The sequence below is a fragment of the Chiloscyllium plagiosum genome, chromosome 21 (assembly GCF_004010195.1).
Source record: "Chiloscyllium plagiosum isolate BGI_BamShark_2017 chromosome 21, ASM401019v2, whole genome shotgun sequence".
Taxonomy (NCBI): domain Eukaryota; kingdom Metazoa; phylum Chordata; class Chondrichthyes; order Orectolobiformes; family Hemiscylliidae; genus Chiloscyllium; species Chiloscyllium plagiosum.
In genome coordinates, this window is record NC_057730.1 from 58,440,139 (window position 1) to 58,463,278 (window position 23,140).

The 23,140-nt window shown below is 42.2% G+C and overlaps 1 protein-coding gene across 2 annotated transcripts in view; it reads left to right on the forward strand.

Moving 5' to 3' along the window:
• The window catches only part of vps35l (VPS35 endosomal protein sorting factor like), a 154,495-nt gene extending 139,756 nt beyond the window's left edge, over window positions 1-14,739 (forward strand). For both annotated transcript variants that reach the window (XM_043712168.1, XM_043712169.1), the window contains 2 exons: window positions 6,389-6,535; window positions 13,160-14,739. In XM_043712168.1, the coding sequence (XP_043568103.1) occupies window positions 6,389-6,535; window positions 13,160-13,258 (246 nt within the window). In that variant the 3' untranslated portion in view covers window positions 13,259-14,739. The remainder of the gene's footprint in view (window positions 1-6,388; window positions 6,536-13,159) is intronic.
• Window positions 14,740-23,140: the final 8,401 nt, after the last annotated feature.

Here is a 23,140-nt window from a genome sequence, read left to right on the forward strand (position 1 = left end):
GTTCATAGCTGAATCACAGGTAGATAGGATAGTGAAGAAGGCGTTTGGTATGCTTTCCTTTATTGGTCAGAGTATTGAGTACAGGAGTTGGGAGGTCATGTTGCGGCTGTACAGGACATTAGTTAGGCCACTGTTGGAATATTGCGTGCAGTTCTGGTCTCCTTCTTATCAGAAAGATGCTGTGAAACTTGAAAGGGTTCAGAAAAGATTCACAAGTATGTTGCCAGTGTTGAAGGATTTGAGCTACAGGGAGAGGCTGAACAGGCTTGGGCTGTTTTCCCTGGAGCGTCGGAGGCTGAGGCGTGTCCTTAGAGGTTTACAAAATTATGAGGGGCATGGATAGGATAAATAGACAAAGCCTTTTCCCTGGGGTGGGGGAGTCCAGAACCAGAAGACATAAGTTTAGGGTGAGCGGGGAAAGATATAAAAGAGACATAAGGGACAACGTTTTCTCACACACACACACACACACTAGTATGTGTATGGAATGAGTTGCCAGAAGTGGTGGTGGGGGCTAGTACAATTGCAACATTTAAAAGGCATTTGGAGGGGTATATGAATAGGAAGGGTTTGGAGGGATATGGACTGGGTGCTGGCAGGTGGGACTAGATTGGGTTGGGATATTTAGTCGGCATGGGCAGGTTGGACTGACGAGTCTGTTTCCATGCTGTACATCTCTATGACTGAGTGTTTGTAAGACTGAAGGGACGTGGGAATTGCGGTAGTTGAATGAAAAGTTGTTTAGTCAGGAGCCACCTGTTCTTCACACTTCATCTATAGTGGGGGCAAGTAACATCCCAGATATAGGTGTAAATTAAGAATAGAAGAAAGGGGGAGAATGCAAGGAAAATTGCAATTATTCAGGGAAGTGATACTGAGTAAATTGTTGCAGCCATGGAGTGACAAGTGATTAGGATGAAATCTAACACAGTCTAGATTAGAGTGGTCCTGGAAAAGCACTGTAGGTAGCATCCGAGGAGCAGGAATATCAACATTTTGGGCAAAAGCCCTTCATTTTAAATTCATCACAGCCCAGCTTGAGCTTACACTCGAGCAGATGGCAAATATTGAATGCTAACTTGGCACCTCATGAAAGAGACAGTCAGTTTATCAGTGAATGGTCAGAGTTTGAATTGGGTTTTAGAGTGTTTTCTGTGAGAAGGATTCTGGCTGTTGATATGGCAGCATGATGATTTGAAAGTTCCCCACCTAACCTCCCTTATCGGCTCTTGCAAGTTCAGAGAATGGCAACTGAGCTGTTAATGCATTTGTTATAATCTTACAGAATTGCCAGTAATTTGGGAACATTCCACTAGATTGGATGATTGCTCACAGATTAGTTAGCATCACATCTGACAAAGAGAATATCTTAGGGGCTGTTATTAAAGATATTACAGTAAGGCACTTAAAAGCTCAAGGATATCCGGTAGAATCAGCACGTTTCTGTTAAAGAGAAGTCCTGTTTAACCAATTTATTGGAGGTTTTTTTTAAAGTAATAAAGGGCAATGGTGGATCTTCTGTGCTTGGAGTTCCAGAAGCCAATGATAAAGTGCAACACCAAAGGGCACTGTGGAAGATAATGGTGTAAGGAGTAACATATTGTGAAGGAGTGAAAATTGGTCGGCTAACAGGAAGCAGTGAAGATATAAATGGACCTTTGTCTGGTTGGCAGGATATAATGAGTGGTGTAATGAGAGGTTGGCAGGATGTAATGAGTGGTGTAATGAGAGGTTGGCAGGATGTAATGAGAGGTTGGCAGGATGTAATGAGTGGTGTGCCACAGGCTTCAGTACTAGAACCTCAACATTTTATCATTTATGTCAGTTGACTTGGATGAAGGGATCTGACATACGGTTATTATTTTGCTAATGACAGTAAAAAGGCATAAGGATGCAGACAGGTTTAGTGAGTGGATAGAGATCTGGCAAATGGAATATAACGTATGAAAATGGTGGGCATTTTATAAGTAAAAAAACAGATAAGCATATTATCTAAATGGTAATTGGGTTCTCCTAGTGCATGAATCACCATAGGCTGATATACAGGTACAGCAGTTGGTTACAGGAAAGCTAACAAAATGTGCTTGCTTGCTTGTTTGTTTGTTGCAAGGTGTATTGAATACAAAAATGGGCATGTCATACTTCAGTTATACACGGTGAAACCACATCCAAAGTACTGTATGCATTGTTTAAGGAGAGAAGCAGTTCAGAGAAGGCTTACTCGACCAGTGTTTGGATTGGGTGTATCGCCTAATGTGGAAAGATTGTACAGGCTACACGTGTATTTGCTGAAATCTAGAAAAGGAAGAAGTGGCTTGATTAAAACATACAAGAACCAGCAGGGTCCTGACAAGGTGGATGTGGGGAGGATGTGTCCTCTTGTGCGAGAGACTTGAAACAAGTGGCACTGGTCAGCTAAGGTGGACACTGGCACCCGCATGAATTCAGACCCATGGAGCATGCTCCAGAAGGAATGGAAACAGTGTTGGCAGGGTAACGTGAGTTGAGGGATAGGGCTATAGCTTAAAAGTCAGGGAGGTGATATTTATGATGACGTGGAAAATCTTGCAACAGTTGAATAGGGGCAAGTTACAGCTGCTTAATGTGTATCATGAGTTGTTGAAGTACCTGCAGATTTCTCCCTTTTGATTAAATCATTAAACTTCCTGTCACACCATCTATTTAACCACTTCAGAATGCACTGCTGTTAGTAATGCCACCTGCCATTCTCTTTGAGCTGTTGCCTTAGGCACCATATGCTTGTGAGGGTGTGGGGAAAAGGATGCTCTCCCTAGTGTTGTATCACCTACAGCAATGTTTCATTCTTCAAGGCTGGAAACCAAATGCTGGAAACTGTTGTAGATGTTTGGGTACTAGGTACCATACAGCCCCAGTAACAAAATATGTTCTACCAACTGGAAGTAAACAATTGCTGAAGCAAAAAGACAAATGTCGGGGCAAGGATCTCTTGTGAAAGTTTACCGTTTTCACAGCGGGGGTGAATACTTGATCTAGTTTGATGTCAAGGGCTTCAGATAGTAACAAGATGCTGTTCTTGTACTCAGTTAAGCTTTTAAACCATTTGACTTACTGATTCAAATGTAACATTTTTATCTGAGCTAATGTTTAACGTAGCAAAAGAAAATACTAGAATCTCTCATTTAGTGAAGCAGGATAAATGCTCAGTCTGCAGGGAGCCCCTTCTACAGATTGTTTCATGAATTTGAAAGCTTGGAGCCACTCTCAGGACTCACTTTATGGAAGTGTTTCTTGTTTTCTGTTTCTCCAGCTTGCTCGGTATGCCTCTTTCCCAGTTTGTTGGTTAGTATTATTCATGTTAATTTGAAGGGTACTGATTACTGTGTCCTTTTTGGTGACAGCTGGCCTCGTTATTTAAATTGATTTTCTTTCCATGTGTTTTCTTGAGACCTGTATAAATAATTCAATTAAACATCTTGGAACTAATGAGTAAAGCACTTTGCTCACACCAACCCACCAGTGCTGGTCACCTACTTTGGGATTTTGTTTGAGGTTTGAGTGAATACTAAATGGGGACAGGAGCTAATGGTTGCTATTCTAGTGTTGGCAGGTGTCTGAAATTAGGCCATTCATCAACAGTTGATTTCTAATATCTGCCATGGGAGGAGAACCAAGGAAATGTCTCTTCAACAATGGTTAAATGTGGTTATGAAAAATCTAGAGCTGAAAATGTGTTGCTGGAAAAGCGCAGCAAGTCAGGCAGCATCCAAGGAGCAGGAGAATCGACGTTTCGGGCATGAGCCCTTCTTCCGGAATGATTCCTGAAGAAGTGCTCATGCCCGAAACGTCGATTCTCCTGCTCCTTGGATGCTGCCTGACCTGCTGCGCTTTTCCAGCAACACATTTTCAGCTCTGATCTCCAGCATCTGCAGTCCTCACTTTCTCCTTATAAAAAAGCTAGTCAAGTTTTTGATAAGTGGACAACTAATTAGAATATTTAACTTGATCTCACAGTTTTGTGGGAAAAGCCACTCACCAAATCATGCCTATATTCAGAATGGTCTGCAATACTCTCATTGAATTCTGTAAATGAGAAAAGTGTTCCATGCGCATCCTTAAGTGTCAGTGTGAGTCAGCAACACAGAATTCCTTAGAAATACCATTCTGTTTCCACTGGGCTGTAAATAATAGGAGAAAGTGAGCATTCCTGAAGAAGGGCTTATGCCCAAAACGTCGATTCTCCTCTTCCCTGGATGCTGCCTGACCTGCTGCGCTTCTCCAGCAACACATTTTCAGCTGTAAATAATAGACCTGCATGTTCCTGTTATGATCATGCTTTATCATAGCTGTGGAGGTCGATATTACAATTGTTAATGGAATAATATGGAAACCAGAGAGACAGCTGTGGTTTAAAATTGAATGATATTCTCTCAAAACATTAGTGTAAATAGTGTAAATAAGTAAACAATGTCTCTGTCTCTGAAATAAAGGCAAAATCTATTTTGTTTCTCCTTGTATTAGCCATTGCATTTCTGATTTGTCTTCTCTGTATCTGGCAGTAAAACTCTCCTGGAGTGCTCCTCCTCTACTTGTGGAATGCAGCCTGGGGTTTATCTGACAATTCATTTTAACTACCCTATGCCATCAGATCGCCCCTCTTTCTGCAGCAAACTACTGTAGATACTGGTAATCTGAAACAAACAGACAATGTTAGAGAAACTCAGGTCTGGCAGAAGCTGCAAAGAGAAAACAGTTTGCATTTTAAGTTTGCTGCGGCTCTTCACCAGAATTGACAGGAGCTGGAAAATGGTGCTTTTCCTATTTTTGACTCCGGCTGAGGAAGGGAAGCAGATGATGTGGAAGCCTAGAGCAAAAGACCAAGCTGATTGATAGAAACAGGTGTAAAATGGATGTAACTTAAGGTATGAAAGGGAGAAAGTAGGTAATCTTGGCTGAGAGCAAAGTAAACTAGACAAGTCCATTTTGGTGATGGGGAGGGAGGAGCTTGAGGTGGCTTGGAAAAGTAGAGGGAATGTGAAAAAAAAATTGGAGGACACTTCTGGTCAGGCTGTGAGGTTGTGTCATTCAACATTAGGTCCTGGAGGCTGTGAAGTATCTCTGTGGCAATTGAGATGTTCATTTAGCTTTCATTGCACTTTGTTGGGACTTTGCAGCAAGCCCAGGAAGAAATGTTAGCATGAGAGTGAGATGGTTTATCAACTTGATCCTGACCTAATGAGGGCCATTGTTTTCAGCTCCTTTCAAAATTGCAGCTTAGCTGCAGATTCATCCTTTGGCACAAATACTAATCCTGAATGTTTGCAGCTTAGCACCCTACCTAATTTTGAGATAAACGTTGAATTGATGAGCTCTTTATCATAAAGCCATCTCCATTGCATCATCTGCCTTCGCCCCGTCTCAATCCATCTGCTGTTGAAACCCATATCCTCCAAAGTTAACCATTGCCGTGCTGTCTGACTTGGCCTGGCCTGAACGCTGCCCCGCCATCCTGCAAATAGTTTGCCTAGTGCGCTTTCGATTTTATCTCACCCTGCACCAACCATCTTCCACTTGTTCATGACCCCCTGACCATGCTTAGCAGTATTTGTTCTCAGACTGTGAATAAAATTATAAACTTGTTTTGTGTTGTCTTTCTCCCTTTCCAGAATATCCATTAACTGTAAAATGCTATCCTGGTCACTTTCTTCCAGACCCTCTTGCATACTCCGCCACACCTCCCTCAGTTTTGGTTTCCGTGTTTCCTGATGTTGCGTTGCATGCTCTGTAACTCCCTCCTTGGAGTTCACCCCCTGACTTAGCTTCTGGTCACTTTGCTTAACAACTCCCTTTGTTTTTGCATTCGTTTATTTTTTTGTTTCACTGCTTTGATATGATTTGGAATCTTTGTAAAAGATTCTATATAAATCTCAGTAGGGTTGCTATCTCCAGTGAACTCCAGTAGTTACACAAATGTACAAGATGGTTTATTTTCAGCTTCAACAAAGTAAGATAGTGCATTGGTTACAGCGTTCATTTATATTCTTTCAATACTTCAATTGCTTTTTCCACGCAGGTTGTCACTCTGCCCTTCTCCTTTTAATGAAGGGTGGGAGCTCTGTATTTCTGAGAGGAGACTTGCTCTGGTCTCCCTCAGAAATGCAAAGCTGCCCTTCTGTTCTGACAGTTCTTTCATAGCACATTCTCAATGGTAATGTCCCTACAAATCAGAGTCCACTTGCAACCAAGCAACAATCATTTTTCAACAGTATTTTTGTTAAAAAAAAAAAATGTGTCTTACAATGCTTTTGATTTGATGCCTAAGCTCAGACAATGCAGAGGACCCCTCTGTGTGTCTGGCATAAATGTTACTGCAGCATGAAATCCTCATTATACCTCTTCCATTTTACAGACTTTGAAGCGACAAAGTGCTTTGGCGTTATCCTTGTTTAACAGCATACTCACCCATGGAGATCTGCAAAACCATAAACTTAATCAGCTGACAATAAATTTGTGGAATCTTGCTCAAAAACATGGGTTTGCTGACACCAAGATCATGGTAAGGACAGAGTAACAATGCATCAGTGTTATAATTTAATAACCTACACGATTCATGTTCTATTAGTTTATTAGTCATTGCTTTCTTCCAAATGCCTTTTGCCACTGAATGATCAGAAAATTCACTGAATGATCAGTTGTGGCAGCAAATGGCATCTGTAGGGACAAAAGGGCAGTGGGGGACAGATTTTTACCTGTGCTTTAAAAGACCAGCTGAAATCCAACTGGCTGAATGGACCTCCAGTGCTGTAACCATCCTGTTAATGGAATGTTTTAGATTGTTAGAAATGACTCATTGGTTCTGATGGTAACTTGATATGCATAATTAATCCCTCTGATTCCAGTACTTTCCAAGGTGCCACCATTCATACTGTAGCCCTTGCCTTGCAGGTTCTCTGAAAGTGCATTATGGCTGTTCTGTTTTTCTGGGTTAAATTATTTGTCACTGCTGTGTATATCTGACCAATCTTTTGATATCTTCATGCAGCTTATAGCTATCATTTACTGTGTCAGTCACAAGCCTCTTGATCATTCCCCAACAAATCATCAACATTCACCACAAATAGCAAGAGTCCCAGCACTGAGCCACGTGAAACCCCTTGGGGAACCAGTTTTCCAGTCACCGAAGCATCCTTCGACCAACACCTTCCTGTGTCTGAGCCAATTTTGGATCTGACACGTCACTTTGCCTTGGATTCCATAGGTTCTTCGTTTCTTGACTAGTCTGCCATGAGGGTCCTTATCAAGGTGACCTGATGAAATCCATTTAGACTGCATCAAGTGCATTCTCACATCCAAATCATTTATATAAATGACGAAAAGTAGTGGACGCAGCACTGATCCTTCCGCCACGCCACTGGTCACAAGCCTCCAGTCTGAAAAACAACCCTCCACCACCACCCTCTGTCTTCTAGCTTTGAGTCAGTTCTCTACCCAAATGGCTAGTTCTCCCTGTATTCCATGAGATCTAACTTTGCTAACCAGTCTCCCTTGGGGAACCTTGTCGAATGCCTTACTGAAGTTCATAAATGGCTCCCTTTTGGAATGGCAGGCGGTGACCAGTGGGGTACTACAGGGATCAGTGCTGGGACCGCAGCTTTTTACAATATATATTAATGATATAGAAGATGGTATTAATCGTAATATTAGCAAATTTGCTGATGATACAAAGCTGGGTGGCAGGGTTAAATGTGAGGAGGATGTTAGGAGATTACAGGGTGACCTGGACAGGTTAGGTGAGTGGACAGATGCATGGCAGATGCAGTTTAATGTGGATAAATGTATGGTTATCCACTTTGGTGGCAAGAACAGGAAGGCAGATTACTACCTAAATGAAGTCAATTTAGGTAAAGGGGCAGTACAAAGAGATCTGGGTGTTCTTGTACACCAGTGGTTAGCACTGCTGCCTCACAGTGCCAGAGACCTGGGTTCAATTCCTGCCTCAGGCGACTGACTGTGTGGAGTTTGCATGTTCTCCCCGTGTCTGCGTGGGTTTCCTCCGGGTGCTCCGGTTTCCTCCCACAGTCCAAAGATGTGCAGGTCAGGTGAATTGGCCATGCTAAATTGCCCGTAGTGTTAGGTAAGGGGTAAATGTAGGGGTATGGGTGGGTTGCGCTTCGGCGGGGCGGTGTGGACTTGTTGGGCCGAAGGGCCTGTTTCCACACTAAGTAATCTAATCTAATCTAATTAATCTAATCTAATCAATGAAGGCAAGCATGCAGGTACAGCAGGTAGTGAAGAAAGCTAATAGCATGCTAGCCTTCATAACAAGAGGGATTGAGTATAGAAACAAAGAGGTTCTTCTGCAGCTGTACATTGCCCTGGTGAGACCACACCTGGAGTACTGTGTGCAGTTCTGGTCTCCAAATTTGAGGAAAGACATTTTGGCTATTGAGGGAGTGCAGCGTAGGTTCACAAGGTCAATTCCTGGAATGGTGGGATTATCTTAAGATTGGAGCGACTGGGCTTGTATACCCTTGAGTTTAGAAGGCTGAGAGGGGATCTGATTTTGATGTATAAGATTATTAAAGGATTGACACTCTGGAGGCAGGAAACATATTTCCGTTGATGGGTGAGTTCCGAACCACAGGACACAGCTTCAAAATAAGGGGTAGGCCATTTAGGACAGAGATGAGGAGAAACGTCTTCACCCAGAGAGTGGTGGCTGTGTGGAATGCTCTGCCCCAAAAGGCAGTGGAGGCCCAGTCTCTGGATTCGTTTAAGAAAGAGTTGGATAGAGCTCTCAAGGATAGTGGAATCAAGGGTTATGGAGATAAGGCAGGAACAGGATACTGATTGAGGATGATCAGCCATGATCATAATGAATGGTGGTGCAGGCTCGAAGGGCAGAATGGCCTACTCCTGCACCTATTGTCTATAATAGATCACATCTACCGCTCTGCCCTCATCGATCCTTTTTGTTACTTTAAAAAACTCAATCAAGCTTGTGAAACACGATTTCCCACCCACAAAGCCATGTTGACTATCCCTAATCAGTCCTTGCCTTTCCAAATACATGTACATCCTGTCCCTCAGGATTCCCTCCAACAACTTGCCCATCACCAACTTCAGGCTCACTAGTCTATAGTTCCCTGGCTTGTCCTTACCACCTTTCTTAAATAGTGGCACCGTGTTAGTTAACCTCCAGTCTTCCAGCACCTCACATGTGACTATTGATACAAATATCTCAGTAAGAGGCCCAGCAATCACTTCCCTAGCTTCCCACAGAGTTCTCGGGTACACCTGATCAGGTCCTGGGATTTATACACTTTTGTACATTTCAAGACATCCAGCACTTCCTCCTCTGTAATATGGACGTTTTTCAAGATGTCACCATCTATTTCCCTACATTCTATATCTTCCATTTGTGCAAACTCCACACACAGGCTGGAATTGAACCCGGGTCCCTGCACTGTGAGGCAGCAATGCTAACGACTGAGCCACCATGCCGTAACTTCCTGAAGTCCAGATGTAGATTAGATTCCCTACAGTGTGGAAACAGGCCCTTCGGCCCAACAAGTCCACACCAACCCATCCGAAGAGCAACCCACTCAGACTCATTCCCCTAAACCCAATACTATGGACAATTTAGAATGACCAATTCAACTAACCTGCACATCTTTAGACTGTGGTAGGAAACTGGAGTACCTAGAGGAAACCCATGCAGACACGGGGAGAATGTGCAAACTCCACACAGACAGTTGCCCAATGCGGGAATTGAACCCGTGTCCCTGGTGCTGAGAGGCAGCAGTGCTAACCACTGAGCCACCGTGCCGCCCTGTCATTCTTGTAAGCCTATGTTGCATTCCAAGATCAATTTATCCTTCCTAAGGTGTGATGGACAGATTTGCTCGCTGTCTCCAAGATCTGATCTAACCAGGATTTTGTAGAACTGCAGCATAATCTTTAAATCTCTGTACTTCAGTCCTCCAGATATAGAGGTCAGAATTCCATTAGTCGTCTTGATTATTTTCTGCATCTGGTTTTGTCACTTTAAAGATCAGCACATCTGAACTCCCCAGTCTCTGTGGGCATCCACTGAATGTAATATCAAACTATCCAGAAAGTACCCTGATCTATTGTTTTTCAGTCCAACATGGATAACTTCACACTTGCATTACATTTGAACTCTATCTGCCACAATATTGGTCATTCACTTAATCTATCACTATCCATTTGTAATTACAGTCTGCTCTGCTGTAACGTGATGGTTCTGTTCTCACATGATCTCGCGTTCTAAGGACATTGTGCAATAGTGGCCCATTTAAACAAATGGGGCCGGAATCATGTTGTAACCAATACACACTTTAATGGTTTGCACTTTAGAAACAGTGTCTCCAGTTCATCAATCACGCCACAGCGAATGCACTGTAATGAAATGTGCGTTATAGCAGAATGATATGTATATGCTGTCATCTCCACTGTCTATAATGACAGCTAACTTTGTCATCAGTAACTTATGACCAATTGAATGTCATTTATTGCAAGAAGTATGGATTATAACAACCGGAATGTTTTGCTGTAGTTCTACAGAGTTGTGTTGGGATAACAACATACAATACTCAAGGTGCTGTGTTGATCACCTTATTTAAGAAAGGGCATAATTGCATTAGACTCCGGTTTGCTTGACTGATCCCTACAATGATAGGTTGGGTCTGTAGCCATTAGAGTTTAGAAGAATGAAGGGTAATGTTATTAAAACATCCGAGATCCTGGAAAGGCCTCCCGCGTAGATACTGAAAGGATGATCTCTGTTATTGGAGGGGCCAGGAACAGAGAACCTTATAACACTAAAGAACACAGGGACAGGCCCTTTGGCACATCAAGTCTGTACCAACACATGCTGCCTCTCTGAACAAAAACCTTTGGCCTCTACACTGTCCATATTCCTGGGTATACCCTGCCTCCTCGTATATCTGTCAAGATAACTCTTAAATGATGCTATTGTCCCACTCACCTGGCAGCACATTCCAAGTGCTTACCACCCTCTTGCCTAAAATACTTGCCTCTCACGCAGCTTTTAAACTTAACCCCTTTTTACCTTAAACCTGTCACCTTGTCATTGGCATTTCTACCCTGGGGGGAAAAAAGACCCTGACTATCCATTCTATCTATGCCTATCTTAATTTTATGAACTTCTATCAGGTCGCCTTGTGGAGTTAAAATCACCAACCGTGGCAACCCTCTTGTTTTTTTTCACATTTCTCCATTCTGTCCACATATCTATTGTTCTGTCTCCTGCTGGATGTTGAGGCGTGTAGTACAATCCCATCAAAGTGTTGCTATTCCTGCATTTTATCCATAATGCCTCGCTGGATGAGCCCTCCAAGGTGCCCTCCCTGCATACAGCTGTGATATTCTCCCTTATCATTAACAATACAATTTCCCCACCCCTTTTACATTCCTTTCTATCTCATCTGAAACATCTAAATCCTGGAGCAATAAGCTTATCCTTTTTGGAAGTGGGACACAGTTTGAAAATAAAGGTTCTGCCACTGTTCTAACAAAACTGGAAGTGTGTGTTGATGATTGTGCCCCAGTTTTCCACAAGCTCTTACAAAATGTGCCATGAAATCATAGAATCCCTACAGGTGTGGAAGCAGCCCATCAAGTTCACACTAACTCTCTGAAAAAACATTCCACCCAGACCTACCCTACCCTTGTAACCCTATAATTCCCATAGCTAATCCACCTAACCTGCATGGAAACCAGAGGAAATCCCCTGCACACATGGGCAGAATGTGCAAACTCCACACAGACAATCATCCAAAGGTAGAATTGAACCCAGGTCCCTGGCACTGTAAGGCAGCAGTGCTCATCACTGAGCCACCATGCCACCCTGTTTAAATTACAGGATGATCATTTTTCATGATAAGCTGCTATTTGGGACAAAAGCAAATCACAACAGGTTTCATTGTTGACAGGGAAATAATTGTTCAATAAAAGGCAGAGAAAAGGAGAAATCATTAATCTGGTACAATGTGACTTAAACTGTTAGATATCAAATGTGCACACTCATTCACAAATAGGATGGGTTAAAAAAAGGATGGTTTGATATAGATTGAGTAGAAAAATAGAGACGAGAAATAAAATTTTGAAGATCCAAAGTCCGGACCACGAGGGCAGGTTAAGCTGTCTTACAGTTCTTTTAATTTTAGCAATGGTGACAAGGTCTTATCCGTAGAATGATGACTGTTCTTCGATTCAGTAGCTGATCAGATGGACCTAGGTCTTTTCATGTGTTAGAATTCTTTCCTTGAGATTTAGTGTTTATTCTTATCTTCTCCCTCCCTCCCTCTCCCTGTAAAATCTTTTCTCTGGCTTTCAATATTTCTGGCTCTATTTTTCACGTATCTGTAGCAAACTACACCTTGATCAATCTGAAGGATGACATTGGGCAGTTTTCCTTAACTCAAAAGCATCTATTGCTTCTATCTCAATAATGTAATGACCTCACTGCATCAAAAGAAACATAGTCTTATAGAGCTGCAGTTGTATGACTCTTTCCCTTGAGACACTTGATTTTTCAAGTTGCAGAACTCTCCTGATATCTCAGTTGTATAATTGTGTCTGACTTCCAGTCCAGTTTATAGTCCAAAAAGGAAGGATATGTGGTCCCTTCTATCATTTAAGATGGAAGTTTTTTTATTTGAGGGTTGTGTCTGGAGCTTTCAGCCCTAGAGGGCGTTGGAGGGAGCGTCATCGAATATTTTCAGGTCTAAAGTATAGAGTCTGATTGAGCGATCAAAGAGTCAAAGGTGATCCAGTTTTAAAGAATTTTAACCATTTGGAAAAAAGTTGTAGCAGCATTGTGCTTAAGTATTTGAATCGTAAGTCACTTTTAAAAATGACATTTCTTTTCACTGAATGTGTGTGTGTCACTAGCAAAGTTACCATTTCTTGCCCAACCTTAATTGTCTAGGAACTGAGTGGCTCACTTGGCAATTTCAGATGCTTCAGAGATTGATCTCCTGGCTGAAAATTCCTGAATTTTTAATTATTCTTAAAAATATTGCAATGTGATCTTTACAATATGTTTTTGGATAATTATAGAGCATTTTCTAACATCTGCCACTTTTTATTATGAATTGTCTGCATTTCTGATCCATGTTTTATTGTTTTGAAGGTGAGAACATTAGAACACATCAAACGCCAAAGTAAACAACCAAGCATGAGTCATTTTGCAGATTTAATGTTGAGGCTTCCACTCCAGTCCCGGACCTAAATACTATCACTTGTTTGTGCTACACAAAAGCACAACTGCCATTGAGATGATGTATGTCTCTTGATACGGAAAATCACTAAAATATACCAAGTTCATGACTTTATTAAGTGATACTTTACTGCAAGTGGCCAAAGTAAAAACAAAAACGCACCTAAGTTCAGAATGGCAAGTGTTAGATATTAACTCAAGGAGCACCATCATTTTTCCACATGAAAGCAGCTGGAGAATCTATTTTGGGAGACTAGGTGAAAGTTGGACTGTTCAGTGCAGGAGAAAACGGTTGCTAGTTTTGGTAATTGCTGTGTACTTTTGTATTGATCAAAATCAGAGCAACACTGAGCAAATTTGTACTGTACCAGGTGCAGGAGAAAAAATGGGGACAATGAGATCCAAGAAGTTTGGAGAGAAATTAAGTATTGAATTAATATTGATATCTAAAATTTGGAGTTAAGCACAGTCCATAATTAGTTAGCACTTGTAACGCCTCGAAATTAATATTGATCATCTAAACCAAGGTATATTTATTAAGCAGAATATTGACAGTGGAAACAGTAAATCAGTTCTCTGAAATGTATCATTATTCAGTTCATTACATTATGTGCAGTAATTGTATCCAATACCTGTAGAATAAATTTGAATATTTTCCCCACACTCAATACATGGGTGATTTTATTTTGGTTCCTCTAGCTGAAATTTCAAGCTTATAATTTGACAGTGAAGATTTGTTGCATTGGTTCAGATAAGTAGAAGTAGATTTTAAGTTTTCTGTAAGTTTTTGTCTTCATTTATTTTTTCTAGTCTTTCAAATAGCTGTGAATATAAAAGATCAGCATAAGTTTTGAACAATTGATCAACTGCAAATTGTGAAACAACTGGTTTATTTGGCCTTTGTTGTCCTGTCTCAGCTGAGAATTGTTCAACATTCATGAAATTACTCAGTTTATGTGCTTCTGCATGGGCATTCCAAAAAGGTGTAACTAAAGTTTGCAGATTATCCTAATTCTTTAGGTATTTTTTCAGTTAAGATATTCTGGGGAAAGATTTTCTTTTTGAAAATTTATTTTATACACAGGCTTACAATTTCACTAAAACTGGCAAAGGTGTATTTCCTTCCCCCTGTCAATTAGGGGACACTTGACAATTGTGCATAAACTTGAAATAATTTTCATATTTCTTGTTTGGAACGTGTCTGGTAAATGGCACTTTTTGGAAAATATTTAACTCCCTTTCATGGAGCAATTATACATGTTTCCTAAAACATAAACTAAGGATGATGCCTTATACTCACTATAATTTATTTTTTAAATGGATTTAAAACAAACTAAAATCATGTCTTGTATCTGTGCAGTTCTCAGTATCTGTGCTGGTAAATTCAAAGTGATGAATATACATAACATGCTCTTGTTTAATACGTGTTTAACTTACTGTAAAATAACAACCATTTATGTACAGACAAAAATAAACTATTACATTTGACTGCATTTTGTTTAATTTTGGTATGATTCCATGTTCAATATTTATTTAGTTTTTTAATAGATCAATAGATTGTCATGTAATGTCTGATCTAAAAGTGCATGCCTCTAAGTCAGCACTTTGTGGGTATTTGGAGAAAGTGAGGGCTGCAGATTCTGGAGATCAGAGTCCAAAAGTCTGGCGCTGGAAAAGCACAACAGGCATCATCCGAGGAGCAGGAGAATCAACTTTTCAGGCAAAAGCCCTTCATCAGGGATGTGGGAAAGGGGGCTGAGAGATAAATAGGACAGTGGGGGTGAGGTAGCTGGGAAGCCAATTAGGTAGATGGAGGTGTAAGGAGATGGTGATAGGGGAGTGTGGAGCAAATAAGTGGGAAGGAAAATTGAGAGGTTGAGGCTGGTGCGGAGTCCCACAGTTGGATCTGGGATGGGGGAGGGAGATAAGGAAACTAGTAAAGTCAATGTTGATGCCACGGGGTTGGAAGGGGCATTCTTCCTCCAGGCATCAGTTGGCTTGGATTTGGCGGTGGAGGAGGCCCAGCACTTGTATGCCCTTGGTGGAGGGCGGGCGGGGGGATTGAAGCGCTCGGCCACAGGGCAGTGGGGTTGTTTGGTGCATGTTCCAGAGATGCTCCCTGAAATGTTGCGTGAGTTGCCGTCCTGCCTCTCCAGTGTAGAGGAGACCACATCAAGAGCAATGGACACAGTAGATGAGGTATTTGGATGTGCAGGAAAATCTCTGCTGGATGTGGCCGCACTTGAAGTATTGTGTACAGTTCTGGTCACCGTATTATAAGCAGGATGTGGAAAGGGTGCAGAGGAGATTTACTAGGTTGTTGCCTGGTATGGAGGGAAGGTCTTACAAGGAAAGGCTGAGGAATTTGAGGCTGTTTTCGTTACAAAGAAGGAGGTTGAGAGGTGACTTAACAGAGACATATAAGATAATCAGAGGGTTAGATAGGATGGAAAGGGAGATCCTTTTTCCAAGAATGGTGATGGCGAGCACAGCTTTAAATTGAGGGGTGATAGATATAGGACAGATGTCAGAGGTAGTTTCTTTACTCAGAGAGTAGTAAGAGTATGGAATGCTTTGCCTGCGACAGTAGTAGATTCACCAACTTTAAGTACATTTAAGTCTTCATTGGACAAGCATATGGACATACATGGAATAGTGTAGGTTAGATGGGCTTTAGATTGGTATGACAGGTTGGCGCAACATCAAGGGCCTGTACCGCACTGTAATTAGATTAGATTAGATTACACACTGTGGAAACAGGCCCTTCGGCCCAACAAGTCCACACCGACCCGCCGAACCGAAACCCACCCATACCCCTACATTTACCCCTTACCTAACACTACGGGCAATTTAGCATGGCCAATTCACCTGACCCTGCACATTTTTGGACTGTGGGAGGAAACCAGAGCACCCGGAGGAAACCCACGCAGACACGGGGAGAACGTGCAAACTCCACACAGTCAGTCGCCTGAGGCGGGAATTGAACCCGGGTCTCTGGCGATGTGAGGTAGCAGTGCTAACCACTGTGCCACCGTGCCGCCCAAATGTTCTGTAATGTTCTGTAGAAGGATCCTTGGATGGAGGTAAGTTGGGTGGGGGCAGGAGTAGGCACAGTTTTACACCCCTTGCTGTGGCAGGGCAAGGTGCCAGGAGGAGAGGATGGTTTGAAAGGCATCAAGGGAATCATGGACGGAATGGTCTGTTTGGAAAACTAATGGAGTGAGAAGGGAAATATACCTCTGCTGGTGGGGTCTGATTGTAGGTGGCAGAAATGGCCGCATCCGGAGGTTGGTTCTATCCTTGTTGCAGGACCGGGGAGTTCTATCCTTGTTGCAGTGGGAGGGGTGGGGTTCAAGGCCAGAGATGTTGGAAGTGGAGGAGATGCGCTGGCGAGCATTGTTGATCACATGGGAGGGAAAATTACAATCCTTGAAATCAGATCCATCTGGGATATTGTGGAATGGAATTTCTCCTCCTGGGAGCAGATACAGTGGATGAATTGGGAGTAAGGGGCCTGGAAGGAGGTGTATCCCAAGTCGCTGTGGGAGTTGGTGGGTTTGAAGTAGATGTCCATGTTGAGTTGGTTGCTGGAAATAGAGATGGAAAGGCCCAGGAAGGGGAGGAAATGGTGGGTGTCCAGGTAAACCTGAGGTCAGGATAGAAGGTGTTCGTGAAGTTGATGAACTATTTAATCTCCTTGAGGGAGTACGAGGTGGTGCTGTTACTGTCGTCAATGTAGTTGAGGAAAAGCTGGGGAATGAAGCCAATGTAACTGCGGAAGATGGACTGTTCCAGTTATCCGATGAAGAGACTGGGCCGATGCAGGTGCCCATGGCTACCCCTTTGGCCTGAAGGAAGTGGGAGGATTCGAAGGAGCAGTTCAGAGTGAGAACTGGTTTCGTCAATCAAATGTGTGTGTCAATTAGATTAGATTAGATTACTTACAGTGTGGAAACAGGCCCTTTGGCCCAACAAGTCCAAACCGACCCGCCAAAGCGCACCCATCCAGACCCATTACCCTACATTTACCCCTTACCTAACACTACGGGCAATTTAGCACAGCCAATTCACCTAACCTGCACATTTTTTGACTGTGGGAGGAAACTGGAGCACCCGGAGGAAACCCACGCAGACACGGGGAGAATGTGCAAACTCCACACAGTCAGTCGCCTGAGTCGGGAATTGAACCCGGGTCTCTGGCGCTGTGAGGCAGCAGTGCTAACCACTGTGCCACCATGCTGCCCACGGGGTAACAAGTTGTGTCGTTGGGAGAGGAAGAAATGGAGGACTTAGAGGCCTTATACATGTCCATGTGTCATGGCAAAGGACTGGATTTCCATGGTGAAGAATGAGGCATTGGAGGCTGGGGAAACAAAAGTCATGGAGAAGATGGAAGGCTTGGCTGATGTCCTGAATGTATGTGGGGAGCTTCTGGATGGTGTCAAGATGAGATAAAATGAGAAATAATTGAATGAAAACTAATTTCCAGCACCCCACACTTAATCTCTGGGTATATGCCAATCAATGCTCTTACTCCTGGAGTGGGATTTGAAACCACTACTAACCAACCTACCATGGCAGTGACTAGTATTTAATTTATTCATTAATGTAGATTCTCATATCAGGAAGGTTGTACCATTCAGATGGGATGCAGATTGCTAAGCTAGTTTAACTTTTTTAGGTTTCTGACCACCTAGAATTGTTCTGCATCAGAGTTGGGACAACACACATGAGAGTTGATGGAAGTGACAAGGGAATACTTAGTGGATAACAGGACATTAGAAAACTCAGACGAACACAGTGACCTTGGGGTGCTTGTCCACAGCTCCCTGAAGGTGGCAGAACTGGTTAGTAGGGAAGTGGTTCAAGAATGTAGCTCACCACTACCAAGGGCAACTAGGGATTGGCAATAAATGTCTATATCCTGTGAACGAGTAAAGCATTGAATGTCATACTGAGCTGGAATTCCAACCTCTCCATCACCAAAATGCCTTTTCACTTCTTTAATATTGTTCACCTGGATCCCTCTTTCAGTCCAACTTCTAAAATTGTCATTTATGCCATTGTTAGTTTGAGATTCAAACATTTGTTGATGACAGTGATTTACTTGCTTGCCACATTTTTTTCAAATAACTACAGCTGCTGGAAATCAGAAACAAAATCAGAAATTGTTGGAAAAACTCACCAGATCTGGCAGCATCTGTGGGGAGAGCTTAGTTAACGTTCCAGGTCCAACTGACCCTTCAGCTTGATGTTCATGTATTTCTGATACCTTTATGAGGAGCCTGGGATGATTTTGCATATCAAAGGCACTGTACAAATGTGATCTGACACCTGCTGAAGTAAGAAACTCATTGGAAGACAGCATCCACCTACCATCATGTCAAGGCCAATTACGCTTTTGCATTACCATATTTTCTGCCCTTTTTTAAAAATCAATATTCATCACGAGCATACTGAGAATTATGAGCAGTTAATCAGGTGATGGTCAAAAGAAACACCATAAACTGCAGCTGGCCATTGCAACCTGCAAGATTAAAGCAAAAAGACATTCAAGAGGAAATAAAGGGTGGAAATCCAGAGTGGATCTGCTTTTTCAGTTGAACTATTGTCTGTGCCTTGGGACTTCAGCCATTTGGCTTTATGTTTAGAATTCCAAATGTTTGCAATGATTGCAAGCTCAAACTGAACTAAGTCCACAATCCATTTGTGAATGAAAAATAAAAATAAACTTCCAGATTGAGTAATTCCAGCATTTTTTCCACTCCTCTACTCTTTGTATACTACACATATCATATTAGAGTGGTGCTGGAAAAGCACAGCAGGTCAGGCAGTATCAAAGGAGCAGAAAATCGACATTTTGGTCAAAAGCCCTTCTGATGATTTTCCTGCTCCTCGGATGCTGCCTGACCTACTGTGCTTTTCCAGCACCACTCTAATCTCCAGCATCTGCAGTATCCACTTCTGCCTATATCATATTACAGACCAGGCATTTGTATGAATAGTCTGGCACTATGTATTAAATAGAAATGCAACATAGAGCAGTGTGTAAAATGATTGAAAGATGTGTTTGAAAAGAAAATTTAGTCCCAACACCACCACCCTCCATTTTTAAAACTGTCAATATTTGTAAGTAGTTAATTTCAGTAATTTTATGCAACTCCAATCTTGCTTTACCACTTTGAAGTTTAGACACAGACAGTTCATAGAATCCCTATAGTATGTAAAAAGGGCTTTCGGACCAACAAGTCCATACTGACCCTCTGAAGAGTATCCCACCCAAACCCATTCCTCCACATTTATCCCCGACTTATGCACCTGAGTTAGCACAACAAAGGACATATGTACAAACTGATCCACAACCTCAGCCCCACCTTAAAAAAAAAGCATGTGTTCAAAAGAAAGGATTGAGAAGCAGTGGTTTTGGAATCTTAAAATATTGTCACTACATATTTATTGTATTAAAAAAGCATCAGTCACAATGTTCAAAAAAGGGAAACGAATTAAATGCTGCTGAGAAAGACCACAATGTTGTTAGATAATGGAATTCTGTCACAAACTCTGAAGTAAAGGAAATAAATTCTTTTGCAAGGGAATTAGAAGTTGAGAAAATAATATCTAGTAGTACGGAAATTCAGAAGCACAGAAGAACTCAACTCATGGAGACAAACACCAGTGCAAATGTTATGTCCCTGTGCCATATTCTTCTATGATAAGATTGTAACCTAAAATTATCAATTTTCAGCAAATAATTACCAACATACCGCCGTGATGGAAGAAATGGAAAAGCTTCCAATTAAACCTGTTGGACTATAGCCTGGTGTTGTGTGATTTTTAACTTTATACACCCCAGTCCAACACCGACATCTCCAAATCATGAAAATAGGTTGTAATTGATACATGCAAATTGTAGAAAATAAGAGGCTGGTGTAAAAAAAAACTTTGGATTCACGAAGAAACAATTGTATTAAACAAACAAGTGCTATTCAGAAAAAAAAACATTTTTAGTATAGAGGCATCCAAAATGAAGTGAAGGAAAAGAACCGAGGATTTCGATATTGTGGCCATTTCAGAGACATGGCTAGAGGAGGGACAGGAATGGTTGTTGCAGATTCCGGGATTTAAATGTTTCAGTAAGAAGAGAGATGATGGGAAAAGGGAGGTGTGGCATTGTTAATAGAGGGTAGTATTACAGCAGCTGAGATAATGTTTGAGGACTCATCCACTGAGATAGTTTGGGCTGAGGTTAGAAACAGGAAAGGGAAGGTCACCCTGTTGGGAGTTCTTCTGTAGACCTCTGAATTGTTCCAGAGATGTAGAGGAAAGGATAGCAAAGATGATTCTCTACAGGAGCAAGAGTAAAAGGGTAGTTGTTATGGGGGACTTCAACTTCTCCACTATCGACTGGGAATACTGTACTTCAACTAGTTGAGATGGGTCAGTTTTTGTTCAATGTGTGCAGGAGGGTTTTCTGACGCAGTACGTAGACAGGCCAACAAGGGCTGATGCCATATTGGACTTGGTACTGGGGAATGAACCCGGCCAGCTGTTAGATTTGGACATGGGTGAACACTTCGGTGATAGTGACCACAATTCGGTTATCATGATTTGAAGATGCCAGTGTTGGACTGGGGTGTACAAAGTTAAAAATCACAAAATTTCAGCAGCGCTCCAAAAGCTAGTGCTTCCAATTGAACTTGTTGGACTATAACCTGATGTTGTGTGGTTTTTAACAATTTGGTTATGTTTACAATAGCAATGAGCAGGGATAGATATATACCACAGGGAAAGAGGTATAACTGGGGGAAAGGCAATTATGATGCGATTAGGCAAGATTTAGGATGCATAGGATGGGGAAGGAAACTACAGGGGATGGACAGACTTGAAATGTGGAGCTAATTCAAGGAACAGCTACTGCGGGTCCTTGATAAGTATATACCTATCAGGCAGGGAGGTAGTTGTCAGGAGAGGGAGCCATGGTTTACTAACGAAGTTGAAGCTCTTGACAAGAGAAATAAGGCGGCTTATGTGAGGATGAGGCATGAAGGCTCAGTTAGGGGGCCTGAGTTATAAGTTAGCCACAAAAGATCTAAAGAGAGGGCTAAGAAGAGCCAGGAAGGGACATGAGAAGTTGTTGGTGGATAGGATCAAGGAAAACCTCAAGGCCTTCTATAGATATATCAGGAATAAAAGATTGACGAGAGTAAGATTAGGGCCAATCAAAGATAGTAGTGCGAAGTCATGTGTGGAATCTGAGGACATAGAGGAAGTGCTTAATGAATACTTTTCATCAGTGTTCACAATGGAAAAGGGAGAATACAGAGACAGATACAGGCTCCAAGATTAGATGGGATTGCGGTTGACAAGGAGAAGGTTTTAGCAATTTTGGAAGATCTGAAAATAGGTAAGACCCCTGGGCTGGTTGGTATTTATCCTTGGATTCTCTGGTGGTTGATGGGAAGTGTTCATCCTGGAGCTCAGTTACCAGAGGTGTGCCACAAGGATCTGTTTTGGGACCACTGCTGTTTGTTTGTCATTTTTATAAATGATCTGGATGTGGGCGTAGAAGGGTGGGTTAGTAAATTTGCGGATGACACTAAAGTAGGCAGATGTGGATAGTGCAGAAGGATGTTGCAGAGTTGGGCTGAGAGGTGGCAAATGGAGTTTAATGTGGAAAAGTGTGAGGTAGTTCACTTCGGAAGAAGTAACAGGAATGTAGAGTACTGGGCTAATGGTAAAGTTCTTGGCAGTGTAGATGAACAGAGATCTCTGTGTCCAGGTGCATAAATCCCTTAAAGTATCCCTGAATCCCTGGACTATTGCATCCAATCTGGTTGTCACAGTATAGGAAGGATGTGGAAGCTTTGGAGAGGGTTCAGAGGAGATTTACCAGGATGTCGCCTGGTATGGAGGGAAGGTCTTATGAGGAAAGGCTGAAGGAACTGAGGCTGTTTTCATTGGAGAAAGTTGAGAGGTGACTTAAGTAAGACGTTTAAGATAGTCAGAGGGTTAGACAGGGTGGACAATGAGAGCCTTTTTCCTCGGATGGTGAAGTCCAAAACAAAGGGACAGAGCCTTGAAGGGTGATAGATTTAGGATAGATATCGGGGTAGTTTCTTTACTCAGAGTCGTAGGGGCATGCAACGGCCTGCCTGCAACAGTAGTAGACTCACCAACATTAGGGTATTTAAATTGGCATTGGACATACATCTGGATAATAATGTAACGGTATAGGTTAGATGGGCAGATTATTTTCACAGGTCAGCACAACATCGAGGGCTGAAGGGCCTGTACTGTGCCGTAACATTCTATGTTCTATTAACTGAAGACAGGGCTCCTCAACCTGACTGCAAGTCACTAATCTGTTCTGCAAAGAGTGACATTTGGTGACGACAGTACTAGGTTTCATGATATCTACATAGTTCAGCAACCTTACATTACTAACTGCAACTATATCCTTAGAAAAAGACCATAATGTATCGGAGCAGAATTAGGCCATTTGGCATTGACTTTGCTCCACCGTTCGATCATGGCTGATATTTTTCTGAATACCATTCTCCTGCCTTCTCCTGATAACCTTTGATCCCCCTACTAAATCAAGAACCTACTTATCTCTGTCTTCAATATACTCAGTAACTTGGCCTCCACAGTCCTCTGTAGTAATCAGTTGCAGAGATTCACCATCCTCTGGCTGAGGAAATTTCTCATCTCAGTTCTCAAGGGTCACCCATTCACTCAGAGCTAGTCTTTGGCTCTCCTACGAGCGGAAATATCTTTTCTACTTTCTCTCTATCCAGGCCTCTTAGTATTTTTTAAGTTTCGATCAGATTCCCCTTATCCTTCTAAACTCCATTGAGTACAGACCCAGAGTCCCCATCTGCTCCTCATATGACA